Genomic DNA, 13,582 nt, shown 5'->3' on the forward strand with positions numbered 1-13,582 from the left:
GGGATTTACAAATTTTTGAGCCCTGAACTTTTAGGGTTTGCGAAGGAAGTCCCAGCGCTAAGCCACTTTTGGCGTGGCACGAACTCTGCGCTCCCGGAAAAAATGACTCCGAAGTTGTGTGCTTCGTCCTCTTCTCTACGATCTCTCTTCTTTCATACACACTAGGTACTGCTCCGTCAGATACTCTGGTTACCCTCGCAATGCCCGCATTCGACACACCACCGACCGACATCGGCTGCACCATCCCCGCAAACACCCCCCATGCCGTCAGCGTCACTCTCCCCTCCTGGAGCGCCACAGTTGCCTACGAGGAAGGTCGCGACTGGGTCCTCAGCAAGATGAAGTCTGGCTATCCGCGGTGAGTGAGTGATCTGTGCGTGTGACCTGCCTGTGCTGACTGTAGCGTCAGCTTCTTCTACCACGAGAAGATCCAACAGGTAAGTAGCGAAGCCTCCAATCTGCGCGTCGCGTTCTCACTAACAACCCCAGCTTATTGCCCTCGTCGAGCAGCGCTACGCCCAGCCCGGTGAGGCTGCCCTTGTCCTGCCCTCTTATCAGGTTGCGCGCAAGTGTCGCGCCTACATGAAGCGTCATACTGCCCTGGTCGACCCTAACATCCGCGTCGTCGAGATCGCCGTGCCGCCACCTTCCAAGGGCGTCTCCTCCAACATCTCCGTCGTGCTCTTCCCAGAGTCCGAGCGCGCGCTCGCAAAGTCCTTCTGGCAGCACACCGGCGACTTCATCTCCAGCAGAATGGCCGAGTACGTTCTCGACACCCTCAAGGCCACCGAGACACCCAAAAACGAGACCACGGCCGAGCTCTTCAAGTCAAAGCCCAGCACTCTACGGCGCTACGCCAAGCGACTCGAGTCGCCCAGTGTACATGGCTCCGAGGACGAGAGCGACGATTCGCGCGAGTTCTCCACCTTCGTAGAGGAACGCTTCGGCCGCAACCTCGACATCTCCTTCGTCAAGCAGGTCAAGATCGCCGTTCGTCGGCGCATCGCTGGCACCCTCGACGACAATCTCGACATCTCTCAGAGCCTGCACGTGCAGCCCCACTCGACCACACGTGAGGTTGAGGGCCTCACAGAAGATGACGTCTACCTTTATCCCACAGGCATGAGCTCCATTTTCAATTCCCATCAGATCCTGCTCGTCGCGCTTGAGCCCCGCAAGAGTGTCTGCTTCGGCTTTCCATACACCGACACCCTCAAAATATTGCAGAAGTGGGGTCCCGGCTGCTACTTTTATGGCAACGGCGAACCTGAGGACCTGGTCGAGCTTGAGAAGCTGCTCGAGTCGGGCGAGCGTATCCTCGCCTTATACTGCGAGTTTCCCTCCAACCCCCTGCTCAAGTGCCCGAACATGAAGGAAGTCCGTAGACTGGCCGACAAGTACGACTTCGCCGTCGTGGTTGACGAGACTATCGGCAACTTTCTCAACATTCACGTGCTCGAGTACGCCGATATCGTCGTGTCCTCCCTCACCAAGATCTTCAGCGGCGACAGCAACGTCATGGGCGGAAGTCTCGTGCTCAGTCCCGCCAGCAGGTACTACGATCTACTGAAGAAGACCATGGAGACTGAATACGAAGACAACATGTGGGCGGAGGATGCTATCTTCCTCGAGCGCAACTCGCGCGACTTCAAGTCCCGCGCGCTGCGGGTCAACGTCAACGCCGAGGCACTCTGCGACCTCTTCCTGCACGAGCCGCTCGTCAAGGAGGTGTTCTACCCCAAGTACGGCCGCACAAGCCAGTTCTACAACGACTGCCGAAACGAGGACGGCGGGTACGGCGGCCTGCTCTCGATCGTCTTCCACGAGCCGCGACACGCCGAGATGTTTTTTGACGCTGTGGCCGCTGCGAAGGGACCGAGCCTTGGAACAAACTTTACCCTGCTTTGTCCGTACACCGTACTGGCGCATTTCACTGAGCTAGACTGGGCCGCGCAGTATGGCGTTGACGCGCATCTCGTACGCATCAGCGTAGGCTTGGAGCCGACCTCGGAAATCGTGGAGGTGTTTGCTGCTACGCTAGCGTCACTTAAGTGATTATGTGTTATGTCTATTAGTCAATTTATTTCAAAGTTGGTAATTTACTATTCCCTTACTATCCAGAACGCCGTACCCAATACACTATCATTGCGACTTGAGGTTCTCCATGATCAGTTTCCAGCCGTCGCCTTGCTCAACTACCATGGCAATCATGTCACGCAGGAACTGCGCGTACTCGTACTGGCGACGGGTCGCGTACAACTGACTGTCAGCTGTTTGCACTTGTTCCAGCATGAGGTTATTGTCGAGACTATTGATTTCTTTCTTTGTGTTGCTAATGAGTGTCTGCAGATCTTCCTCAGTCATGAAAGGAATCTCCTGGAGAACAGGAATGTCGTCTGAGGAAGCACTTCTGTCGCTAGCTTCAGCTGCACGTAGAACCTTTTCGAGCCGCTCTCTCTCGAGCTCCATCTCGTACGTGCGATCCTGCACAACCGCCATCAGATTAAACCTGATCTCGGCACTCGAGTACCTTTCTATGCGCTCCTGTATCCGCTTCGTCGCAGTCTCCGCCCAGCTCGACCCTGGTGGTATCACCCCTGCCACATGAGGTTCCGCGCTCAGACCATCGAGTTCCCAAAGGTGTCCATTAAGTGGCACGTAGGCTATGAAGTGGAAGTCGTCGTCGGCAGCCGTGTTCTGGTCCGACTCGTTGTCGGGGCCGTTCTTGGCGAAATCGAGCGCGTTTTTGTAAAGGACGATGTTGGACTCGCGCAGCTCCGACGCACGGGCGAACTTGTTGTGGATACGACGCAGGAAGGCGAAGTTCGAGAGCGCGAGGCCGCGGAGGACGGGGTTAAAGGAAGCAGTGAAGTTGCGGAACTGGCGAAGGTGCTCGCCAAGATCAATGGAGTTGGGGGCGGGGGAGATGTTGAGAAATATGTTGAGCAATGCAAGTGACGCACACGCGTTGTCAATGACCTGATTGGCGAACCATGGCTGAGCCGGTCCCGGCGACGACAGCTCTGGTGTGTCACTGTTTTTGTCCTCGTCGTCATCCTCCTCCTTCCAGCGGAAGAGAAAGACGAGGCCGTAGGTGTGCGGTAGGTTTTCAATGGACTCTGGCTCGATCGCGTAGAGCTCCTCGACCTTGATACCCCGAACGCCAGCATCCTTTGCGATCTGCGTGAATATGCCCTATCATAATCTGTTAGCATGAACACGTCAGCGAACCATCACATCCACCCACTGGATCGCTCTCGACAGTCGCCCATCGCAAGTCCTCCAGCTTCTCCCGCAGCAGATCCGCGGGCGTATGAGACACGTAGTCAATTGATGTGAGCTTGTCCGAGTCCGACGAGGGCTCTGTTTCGGCGGCAGCTTTGACAAGTTTTCGCGAGTTATTTCTTGGGGGCTGTCTGCGCCGCAAGGACGGCCTAGCGCTCGCGGTCGCGGCCTGCCGTTCGCGCGAGAGGTTACGTTGGCGGGGCATTTTGTGCGGCGGAGTCGTAGATTGCCGAGAGAACTTCGCGATGAACTTTGAACGCCAGTTGTTGGCGGTAAACAAACAAAAAACATGCTCTACACTTCGCACTTCACCGCCCTTCAGTTTTCACCAATACCTACCACGGTCGCATGTCCGTCTCGTCGCCATTCTCGCCGAGCGGCGAGTCGCCCTCCGACCGACGTCGGTCGCAGCAGTACCCGTTCCTCGTGCACACTCACGCGCCATTGCACTCGTCACCGCTCGCGTCGGCCTCACCTATCTCTTCCGCCTCCGCGCCAGCTGGGCCCACAGCCTCATCAGCCTATGCCTCGGGATATCCGCCGTCGTTCTCCACGCGTAAGTCAGATCCCGGCGCACTCTATCCGCCGACGCTGCTGCCAGTGCCGGTGCCGGTGCGTGAGAACGTCCAGCAGCAGGAGCACCTGCGGATCGAGAACAATAGCAATCCTCCGGTGGACTATTACTCTCAGCGCACCACACGACTCCCCAGCGCATTCCCGCCGTCTCCGGTGAAACTGCCCGCTGGTCAGCGTAGGCCGCGGCAAGATTCGCTCGCATTACCGCCGCGAAGTGTAGGAGGACCAGGCGGCAAGCCCTCAACACCGCTCGCACCGTTGATCCCGGAAGCCTACGTTGAAGTAGGCGCGCAGCGAATGTATGCGCTTGCTCTGTTTGGGCTTATGCAGGCCTGGAAGGTGTACGACATCGTGCAGATCCACAGGCACAACAGCACGGACGCGGAGCTGGCATTTGCATTCAAGTTTCTCGTCATCGACGGCCTGTACCTATGGGTGAGTTCTTTTGGCAAATACAATATGAATGAAATCTGACCAACAGGCGCTTCCTGTCTTTCGAATACCCTGGCTCACCTTTTCCCCGGCCGCGACGCTGCTTCAGATTCTGGCGTGCTCGATGTGGACGCTCGGGCTGTCGATGACGTCGGCGTTCCCCATCGGCACGTTCTTCGGGTCCCTGTGGCGCGCGGTGTATGACCGTGAGATATCGATTTCAGAGCACCGGATTCGTGCGAAGGATATCGTGCCCAGCGCAGACCACATCTCAGGACGGCACATTGTACATATTCTGCCCGAGAGCACTGCAAAGCTGAATCCGCGTGGCGAGACATTTTGTTTGCATGGCAGCGGCGGGACGGTGTACATCCCGCTTCTACTGAATGCGACCGAGCCGAAGAACGTGCAGCTATATCATGTGCGGTATGAAGACACCTCGTACACGACGCTAAACTACACGCGACGGGAGCTGCGGCGGCAGATGACTGATCTGTCGCACGAGTCCCAGAAGATATTTGAGGTCAAACTGCCTGTAAAGGAACCCGGATTGTATCGCCTAGCGCGGGTGACGGATAGCGCGAATCTGGACGTCAAGGTGTTCAAAGTCGACGTACTGCTGACGTACTGCCCGAGCGCGAGAATCAGCAGCAGCGCGGATACGACAGAGGACGACAGATGCATTGGCGGGGTCGACAAACCAACACTGACGGTGAACGGCGTCCCGCCGTTGCGAGTGAAGTACAGTCGGTCAGTGAAAGGACGGGACTCGATGTTTAGCGTGCAGAGTATCCAGCCGGATGTGTTCTCATCGCCGCTGCTTCAGGGCAAACCGGCGCGTAATGGACGGATATGGCACGCTGGGGAGACTTTGGAGTGGGCCGAGCAGCGTGCGATCGATATTGCGCTCGACACAACGCTGGGAACCGTAGGACGATGGGTCTATGTTATCGACGAGGTCGAAGACGGCATTGGCAATGTCGTGAATTACTCAAAGATTTACGAGACTCAGGATCGAGAAGAGTCGAAAGATTTAACGGCCAAGGGACTGAACTACGGATTCCTTGTGCACCCGCGGCCAAGCGTGAGATTTGCGGGGTGCGGTACAGAGCATCCAGTCAATCTTGCCAAGGGCAAGGCGGTGCTCGTTCCGCTGAGCCTGCAGGGAGTGCAAGATGAGGGTCCATACATGATCAAATATAAGTATGCGCCGCTGGAGGACGATGGGGCGATTGCGACGGCAGATACCGAAATTCTCGAACATACGATGCGAACTGGGATGGAGAAGATGCAGATCACGAAGCCGGGTGTTTACTCACTTGAGGGGGTGCAAGGACGATATTGCGAGGGCGATATTCTGGAGTCCGCGACATGCTTTGCGCTGATGCCAGCTGAGCCAACGTTGTCGGTGAAGTTTGAGGACATTGAGGACAAGTGCGCGGGGTCAATCGGCGTGACTGCTGATCTGACGCTGACCGGAACGCCGCCGTTCGAGCTGAGATACCAGGTGCGGACGAACCGTGGTATCAAGAACGAGCGGCTGGTGATACAGAAGACGCGGCATCAGCTACGGTTCACGCCAGACAGCGCGGGGACCTATGTGTACGAGTTTTTCATGCTGAGTGATAGTCTGTACAAGAGTTTGCCGCTGAACCGGGAGCAGTTTCGGACGGAGCAGACTGTGAAGGTGCTAGCGAGCGCGTCGTTTGCGGCGAGCTCACTGACGAGTCGGTGCTGTACGGGCGATGCGGTGGAGCTTGGCGTGGATCTACACGGTACTGGTCCGTTCGCGTTGACGTACGAGGTTGTGTACGGTAACAAACGGAAACAGCACAGCGCGGTGGCGATCGATGGCACGCGATATGTGCTACGGACGCCGGAGCTGAGCAGCGGCGGCCAGTACATTGTAAGTCTGATGTCAGTGGAGGATGGCAACGGATGCAAGCGCACGCTGAGCGAGGCGGACGCGCGAATCGAGGTGCGGCGACAGCGGCCGTCGGCGCAGTTTGGTGCGATTGACGGACGCATGAGCGCGAAGACGTTAAAGGGCCAGAGCGTGCAGGTGCCGCTGCGGTTGACGGGCGAGGCGCCGTGGCAGCTTACGTACGTGCAGCGGAACGCTAGCGGAGAGGGAAAAAATATTACGGTTGACCGGTATAACACGAACGAGGAGTGGATATCCGCAAAGGACGAAGGCGAGTATGAGCTGCTGGAGGTGTTTGACGCGTACTGCTCGGGGGTGATTCCGGAGGGCGCGGCAAGCAAATTTGAGCTGAGCTGGTTCGCACGTCCGCGGTTGGAGCTCGTAAGTTCGCCGTCGCAGGAGACAGATACGGATGGAGTTACGGTGCGCCAGGATATTTGCGAGGGCGACGAAGACTCGCTAGAGATAGCACTGTATGGAACCGCGCCGTTTTCGGTGCTCTACGAGCGGGAATATCGCGCGCTGGAGGGAGGAAGCGTGGCTGTGATACCTACATCGGTGTACGATTTACAGGCGGGGACAAAATACGCAAACATACACATGGAAGCGCACAAGGCGGGGGTTTACACGTACACATTCCGGGGCGTTTCTGACGGAGTGTATGACAAGAAGGTCGCGAGTGACGCATTTGAGCCGGTGACGGTGCGACAGGTGGTGCAACGACGGCCAGAGGCAGCGTTCGTGCAGCCGGGCGCGGTGTACAAGTCGTGCTGGAAGGTGGAGGCGGAGGACGAGTCGCTGGCGGCGATTCCGGTGCGGTTGACGGGGCAGGCGCCATTTGTGCTGTCGGTGCGGGTGAAGCATGAGAGCACTGGCCAGACGGACATTGTGACGATGTCGAACATCAAGGACGGAGAATACAACTTGCGGTCGCTGTACGGGAGTCTCGCGCTAGGGCGGCACGTGGTGACTCTTGGGAAGGTGACGGACGGGCGGGGGTGTGCGCGCGAGCAGTTCGGTGTGTCGATAGGGCCAGCGGGGGCGAGCAGCGTGACGATTGTGGTGTCAGACGTGCCGACGATCACGCCGAGCAGCCCGCGGCGGCACTACTGCGTGGGGGAACGGATTTCGTACAGCCTGAGCGGACTTGCGCCATTCGAGGTGGAGTATGAGTTCAATGGGAAGCGGCAGCGGGCAACGACGGGGACACCGTTCGTGCGACTGGCGTCTGCGGCAGGGAACTTTACAATTACAGGACTGCGAGACTCTGCCAGCGCCTGCCGCGTGAATGTGGGAAAGAGCGAGGAGGGCGCACTTACAGCGCTGATCCACGAGGTACCGAGCGTGAAGGTGTCGGAGGGTGCGTCTCGGGTGCAGGATATCCACGAGGGCGACCGGGCGGAGATTGTATTCCGGTTCAAGGGCACGCCGCCATTCGCCTTCACGTACACACGGAGCGAACGGACGGGAGGAAGGGCAGGGCGAGAGCGGGTGGTGGAGACGCACACCGTGACAGAGGTGATGGAGCACTCGTACAGCATGTTTACGGCGGTGGAGGGGGTGTACGAGGCTGTGTGGGTGGAGGACCGTTACTGCCGGACGGGAGTGTATGATGGATGATGATGATTTGCTAGATAAGTACAAGATGTATAGACTGTGTGGATGTATGTGTGGAGTCTAGCGGTAATGTGAGTCCGCGTCGAGACCGAACTGGATCTCTTGCTCCCACTTGTCGCCGTTGGCGAGGAGCTTCTCCTTGTTGTAGAGGAGCTCCTCGCGGGTCTCGGTAGAATACTCGACGTTAGGGGTCTCGACTATAGCGTCGACGGGGCATGACTCCTGGCAAAGGCCGCAGAAGATGCACTTTGTCATGTCGATGTCGTACTTTGTGGTGCGTCGAGAGCCGTCGACGCGCTCCTCGGCGTCGATAGTGATGGCGAGGGCTGGACAGATGGCTTCGCAGAGCTTGCAGGCGATACAACGCTCCTCACCGGAGGGGTAACGACGCAGGGCGTGCTCGCCGCGGAAGCGGGGGGAGATTGGGCCCTTCTCGAACGGGTAGTATATAGTGTATGGCGCCCGGAAGTACTGCTCGAGCACGACGTACATGCCACGGAAGAGCTCGGCCATGAGATAGAAGCGGCCAGCACGGTCAAGCGCAGACTCGCCCTCGTTCCAGGCCTCGATGGGGGAAACGCGGAAGCCGGCGGGGTATGGCTGAGGGGACGGCTTGGCGGGGGAGATGGGGGAAGCGGAAAAGGCGCGGGAGAAGAGGGGGGAGGGGCTGTTGTTGGCGGCCGCACGCACGGCAGTGACGCGTGCAGCACGCAGCAGTGCGGGCCGCGCGCCGAGGATGACAGTCGAGATCATTGGAGGAAGTGCAGTGGTGAGGAAGTTGTCGATGGTCGCGGCGGTGAGAACAACGCCGAAATCCCGACGCGCTGATTGGCCACAGTGCTGCCTTCCGCGCTTTTCGTTTTTAGTCTTCCTGACCGCCCTCCTCTTCACCTCCACTACCTCCACCACAAGCACAATGGCTGCCCGCTTCCTCCTCGCTGCCCGCGCGCCCCTGCGCACGCTTGCAATGGCTTCCCGGCCAGCCGTGATGGCCCGTCCTGCGCTTGCCGCCTTTGCGCCCCGCTTCTACTCCGCCGCGGGCCTCGACCGCGCCGAGGTTGAGGCCCGCATCGTTGAGGTCGTCAAGGCCTTCGACAAGATCACCGCGCCGGAGAAGATTACTCCCGCCGCGACATTCGCCGGTGACCTTGGCCTCGACAGCCTCGACACCGTCGAGGTCGTTATGGCCATCGAGGAGGAGTTCAGCATCGAGATCCCGGACAAGGAGGCCGACGAGATCAAGTCGGTCGGCCAGGCGGTGGACTACATTCTCGCCCAGAGCGATGGTACGTGTCTGCTTGTGATTTCTGTCTGCTCTCTGCTAATGACAGTAGCCGTCTAATCTTGTATATACATAATCATAATCTACGCAATCCGCAGGTTCCTGTATGACGCACCTTCACCGTCCGACTCCTCTGCCAGCACGCGAAGCGGCCCCGCCCGCTGGCGGCCCTCCGTATGCGCGCGCATCTCGCGCACGATCGAGATCGTCTCTGCGTTCACCTCGATCCCGTTCACTGCGATCTCTTCCAGCAGACTCTTGCACTCAAACAGGTCCTCGAACCAGCTCCATTGGATCCGCAGCGCCTCGTTGTACACGTCGATCGTGCACCCCAGCATGTACGACTGCACACCTGCCTTACGCGCCCTGTAGAACACTGACAGCGCACCGTACGCGTCCCGGAAGCTCGTTGCCATGATCCGCATCGCCTCGCAGAGCAGCACCGGATAGTTCGCCGCTACTGTCTGTGCCATCGCGAATTGCTGCGAGCCGACGCCCGCTTCACGGAACGGGCGGTACACCTCGCGCTCCAGGAAAAGGTTTAACTCCGCGTCGGTCTGGCAGCGGCGCATACGGCCGACTGCGTGTGTGAGTGCTGCGTTACGCTCCCACTCCTGCGCCGTCGCGGCCGCGCCTGTGCACGACGCGCTACGGCCGCGCATCAGCTGGAGGCTCTCCGCGATACTCCGCAGTGACGGTGGGTACGCCTCTGCCTTCACGTGCATCCATCCGAGAGGGTCGCTATTCTGGCCACGCGCCGTTGCCCGACGCCGGCCGCGTGCGGACTCAGAGCTGATGTAGTTGCCTTCGCCGCGCGCCGTCGACGAGAACACCATCGAGGACATCGCCACCGGCGCCGTCTTCTTGCCGCGCCGCTTCGGCTCTTGTGTGCCTTTGATGATGTCCCCAAACACCTGCTCGAAGATGCTCTTTTCTTTGAGTGTCGCCTGACCCGAGTTGCGACGAAGCTCCGCCTGACGCCGGTTGAACACCTCCTGCGCGTTGTCTTTCTCGTCGCTCGGGGAGGGTTTCTTGTAGAAGTCGAACGACGAAAGAAGCGGGACCTGCTGGTCAAGGTACTCCCAGTCACAGTCAGTACTAGGGGTCGTAGCAGTCTCAGCGAACAGCTCTACGTTGTCGGCAGCTGTGGTCATCTTGGTCGTGGTCGTCGCCTTTGCCTCCGGCCCTGGCTCCCCTTCCTTCGCCCGCCTGCGCTCCAGCTGTTGCAGTGTAATCCGCCGCAGCTCGTCCGCGAGCGAGTCCGGCTGCCATGAGCTCGAGTATCGTGCAAACGTGCGTGGTGTCGCCGCAGCGCGCAGTTGTCGAATCGCGGCCGCCATGACGGTGATGGTGAGAATTCTAAGTGTGCCGGGACAGAATTTACTGCTACTTCGCAGCCCGCTTCGCGACTTCACCATGGCGAAGAAGAAGACTCGGCAGACCGGCTCTCAGCTTCCTTGTGCCTTTTTTCAACAGGGTGTGTATTTTTCCCTGTTTGCTGACCGCCGCTAACGCACCCAGGATCGTGCCTTAAGGGCAACAAGTGTCCGTTTTCACACAACATCGTCGGCAGCGACAACACCAGCGCCAGCGCCAGCAACGCCAACACACACAATACCAACAACAACACCAACAACAACAGACAGTCGCAGGGTAGGTTCTCCAACACACTTAATGTCAACGCCTCAAACGCCAATGCCAATGCCTCCGCTGGCCCCAACGATGAGGTCTCCGACGCCGACCGCTCTGAGATGGTAGACATGCTCCAGCACCCTCCGGTCTACGTCTACTCCTCCTACGGCGTCACCAAAGGTGCCCGCCGTGGAATCATCAACGATCGTGACATCTCCCCCGAGGAGCTGCGCCTGCGCTACTACGAGGCTAAGCAGCGCAGTGAGACAGAGGCATACGAGGCCATAGAGGACGCCGCCGACGCAGATATGCACGAGCTCTACAACTTTATCCTCTCCGACGTTGACAAGGCCTTGCGCTACGTTACTATCGCGCGCCAGCGACCTGATAGCGAGGTGAAGGAGTACATTCCTCTCCAGCAGATGAAGAACAGCGATGCCTCCCCTGGTCTGCTCTCCATTCGCTATCTCAAGGGCGAGGACGGCGTGTACCCACATCTCTGTCGCCTGCTCGAAAACCAGATTAGAGCAAAGCAGAGCAGTCAGCAGAATGGCGGCGCAGACAGTGTGTTCGGTGCGCGGCTGGGTGTACCGTCATCGCTTGCTGCAACGTCTGCACGCGCACAACAGGAACCACAACCTCGGGGCTTCGCACACTCTGCTTTTGGTACGTCGCTGCAGCCACTGCAGTCTCCAGCATTCGGTCAATCTGCATTCGGTGCAGCGCCCGGCGTACCAACACCTGCATCAGCCTTCGATCCGTCTGCGTTTGGCGCTGCGAAACCACCAGCACCTGCCTTTGGTCAGTCTGCGTTTGGTACCACCCCAGCAAGCGCGCCATCAACCACCTTCGGACAGTCCTCATTCACCGCTGCACCCCCACCAGCATTCGGCCAATCGACGTTCGGCGCGCCTAAGTTAGCATTCGGCCAATCAACCTTCGGCTCGACCACAGCTCCTGCACCCGCTCCCGCGCCCGCAAACGCTACGCCCGGTTACTCCATCTCGACAAGTCTCGCGCCTGGCCAGCACCCCACATTCGGCGTGTCCACCTTCGGCGCCGCTTCAAACTCTCAATTGTCGGCATTTGGCACATCACAGCCCCTAGCTGCGGCCCCCGCCGCGCCCAGCCAGAGCAGCGGCTTTGCCGCGTTTGCAAACAAATCGTCACCATTTGCTGTTACCATGAACGGAAGCAAACCTCCAATAGCAGATTTCTCTGATTTTGCAAAGTCCGCAGCGAAGGCCAAATTAGACGTGTCGCCGTTCACGTCATTGCAGGCACAACCGCAAAGTCAGACGCAGCCTGCGGTTGCACAGAGCGTGGCCACGAAGAAGCCAATTTTTGGGCAGAGTGCATTCGAAAGTGCGGCCGCTACTGCTGCTGCTAATTCCGTATTTGGCGCGTTTTCCAACAACAACAGCAGCAACAGTGTGTCACCATTTGCGGCTTTCGCCCAGATATCCGCGACCGTGGGGGCTACGACGACTGGGATGGGTGGATTGTCCGTCACTTCAGTCAAGCCCGCGCCAGAGAGCGTCAAGCCGACGCCTCAACTAGCTCAACAATCGGCTTCTCAACGCGCTGCGGAGAACAAGAAGATCGGAGGACGATATACGACCAAGGCTACGAAGCGATTCCCCGTAGAGGCCGCACCAGCAATCCAAGTGGGCTCGATCGAATCTGTGTCGTTCTTCAAGGACTTGCCAGTACGACCGCTCAGCCTAGTGGAGCAGATGGACTTGTTCTTCCAGCAGCCCGGCAGCAACCGCGTGCCGCTGAAGCCAGAGCAGGCGAACCCTAGGAGCGGGCATAAGGTGTTCTTGCAGAGCTCGTGGCCGACGTACCTGCCCGAGGTCGCGGACCTCACTGAGGCAGAGCGGCGAGCGTTCGACAGTCCAGGACAGTTCGTGCTCGGGCAGGTGCCCGAGATCGAGCCGCCGTTGCAATATCTATAGCTGTAGTTTCCAAAGCATTGCAGTTAGCTCATATATTTATAATGCCTGCGTGTGTATAGTATTTCACAATCTATGTACCATTGCGCTCGCAGGGTGCCAACAATGACCGCATAGAAGTACGAGCATAATCACGGACCATGTGTATTCAACTTTTGAAAACCAGTATACAACAATGAAGACGGAGGTGAGGGTAGCGCGAAAATGACATTTATTACAGTACTGTTACGCCCGTCACTTTTCCTCGGCGGATTCACTGTCGGCGATGATGATCTGAACGTCCACACCGGGCTCAATGTTGAAAAAGTTGAAGTGCTTGACAACGCTGGGGGTTGCCTCGAGGTCGATGATGCGCTTATGGATGCGAAGCTCGAAGGAGTCCCAGGTCTTGGAACCCTCACCATTGGGGGCTAGAAGAGTAGTTAGCATTAGATGCGGGGAAGCGTGCAGAGAGCGTCAGGACGTACTCTTTCGGGTAGAGATGCGGAGGAATTTGGTTGGTAGTCTGACGGGGCCCTTAACAGCGATCTGCTGGTCCTTTGCCCGGAAGATGAGCTCCTTGGAGGCTGGCAAGGGGATTAGCAGAGGTCGCGGCTTCTGTCGGTGTCGCTCGACATACCCTTCTCCAATAGCTTGACGTTCTTGGATGTCATGGTGATGCGCAGCTTCAGCGGCTTGGGCGCCTCAAACTCGCCGGTCTTCTCTTTGTCGTAGCTCATCGTGGCGGTGTGTGTGTGTGTTTTCGGGTTGTGGACAGGCGACGACGGACTGGGATGGAGGAGCAGTGAGAGGAGTGCATACACGAGGCGGCGATGCTCTGCGCTTGGTACGCGCAATTGCCATACTGTGGAGCCGTACCCGCTAGCCCTAGCGTGACTG

The 13,582-nt window shown here is 58.5% G+C and overlaps 8 protein-coding genes across 8 annotated transcripts; 4 read left to right on the plus strand and 4 right to left on the minus strand.

Moving 5' to 3' along the window:
* Positions 1–135: 135 nt before the first annotated feature.
* V1518DRAFT_415526 (pyridoxal phosphate-dependent transferase) lies at positions 136–2,141 on the plus strand. The gene is made up of 3 exons (XM_066903830.1): positions 136–358; positions 410–437; positions 490–2,141. The coding sequence occupies exons 1-3, from the start codon at positions 201–203 to the stop codon at positions 2,053–2,055; spliced, it is 1,752 nt and encodes a 583-aa protein (XP_066759656.1). The 5' UTR covers positions 136–200; the 3' UTR covers positions 2,056–2,141.
* V1518DRAFT_415527 (ubiquitin carboxyl-terminal hydrolase) lies at positions 2,065–3,572 on the minus strand. Its single transcript, XM_066903831.1, has 2 exons — positions 3,248–3,572; positions 2,065–3,195 (listed from the first exon to the last, which is right to left on the minus strand). The coding sequence occupies exons 1-2, from the start codon at positions 3,488–3,490 to the stop codon at positions 2,143–2,145; spliced, it is 1,296 nt and encodes a 431-aa protein (XP_066759657.1). The 5' UTR covers positions 3,491–3,572; the 3' UTR covers positions 2,065–2,142.
* Positions 3,556–7,878, plus strand: V1518DRAFT_415529 (uncharacterized protein). Its single transcript, XM_066903832.1, has 2 exons — positions 3,556–4,296; positions 4,343–7,878. The coding sequence occupies exons 1-2, from the start codon at positions 3,634–3,636 to the stop codon at positions 7,835–7,837; spliced, it is 4,158 nt and encodes a 1,385-aa protein (XP_066759658.1). The 5' UTR covers positions 3,556–3,633; the 3' UTR covers positions 7,838–7,878.
* On the minus strand, positions 7,828–8,736 carry V1518DRAFT_415530 (uncharacterized protein). The gene has a single exon (XM_066903833.1). The coding sequence runs from the start codon at positions 8,585–8,587 to the stop codon at positions 7,895–7,897; it is 693 nt and encodes a 230-aa protein (XP_066759659.1). The 5' UTR covers positions 8,588–8,736; the 3' UTR covers positions 7,828–7,894.
* V1518DRAFT_415532 (acyl carrier protein) lies at positions 8,725–9,279 on the plus strand. Its single transcript, XM_066903834.1, has 2 exons — positions 8,725–9,120; positions 9,169–9,279. The coding sequence occupies exons 1-2, from the start codon at positions 8,751–8,753 to the stop codon at positions 9,174–9,176; spliced, it is 378 nt and encodes a 125-aa protein (XP_066759660.1). The 5' UTR covers positions 8,725–8,750; the 3' UTR covers positions 9,177–9,279.
* On the minus strand, positions 9,200–10,414 carry V1518DRAFT_359744 (uncharacterized protein; the record flags this gene model as incomplete). The annotated part of the gene is made up of 1 exon (XM_066901204.1): positions 9,200–10,414. A coding segment is annotated over one exon (1,215 nt), but the record flags the coding sequence as incomplete, so codon positions are not given.
* On the plus strand, positions 10,380–12,807 carry V1518DRAFT_415534 (uncharacterized protein). The gene is made up of 2 exons (XM_066903835.1): positions 10,380–10,593; positions 10,638–12,807. The coding sequence occupies exons 1-2, from the start codon at positions 10,455–10,457 to the stop codon at positions 12,704–12,706; spliced, it is 2,208 nt and encodes a 735-aa protein (XP_066759662.1). The 5' UTR covers positions 10,380–10,454; the 3' UTR covers positions 12,707–12,807.
* V1518DRAFT_415536 (40S ribosomal uS10 domain-containing protein) lies at positions 12,713–13,540 on the minus strand (the record flags this gene model as incomplete). The annotated part of the gene is made up of 3 exons (XM_066903836.1): positions 13,323–13,540; positions 13,171–13,269; positions 12,713–13,113 (listed from the first exon to the last, which is right to left on the minus strand). Coding segments are annotated over exons 1-3 (188 nt in total), but the record flags the coding sequence as incomplete, so codon positions are not given.
* Positions 13,541–13,582: the final 42 nt, after the last annotated feature.

Source organism: Limtongia smithiae (genome assembly GCF_038497785.1).
Source record: "Limtongia smithiae strain NRRL Y-17922 unplaced genomic scaffold V1518scaffold_5, whole genome shotgun sequence".
NCBI classification, from domain to species: domain Eukaryota; kingdom Fungi; phylum Ascomycota; class Lipomycetes; order Lipomycetales; family Lipomycetaceae; genus Limtongia; species Limtongia smithiae.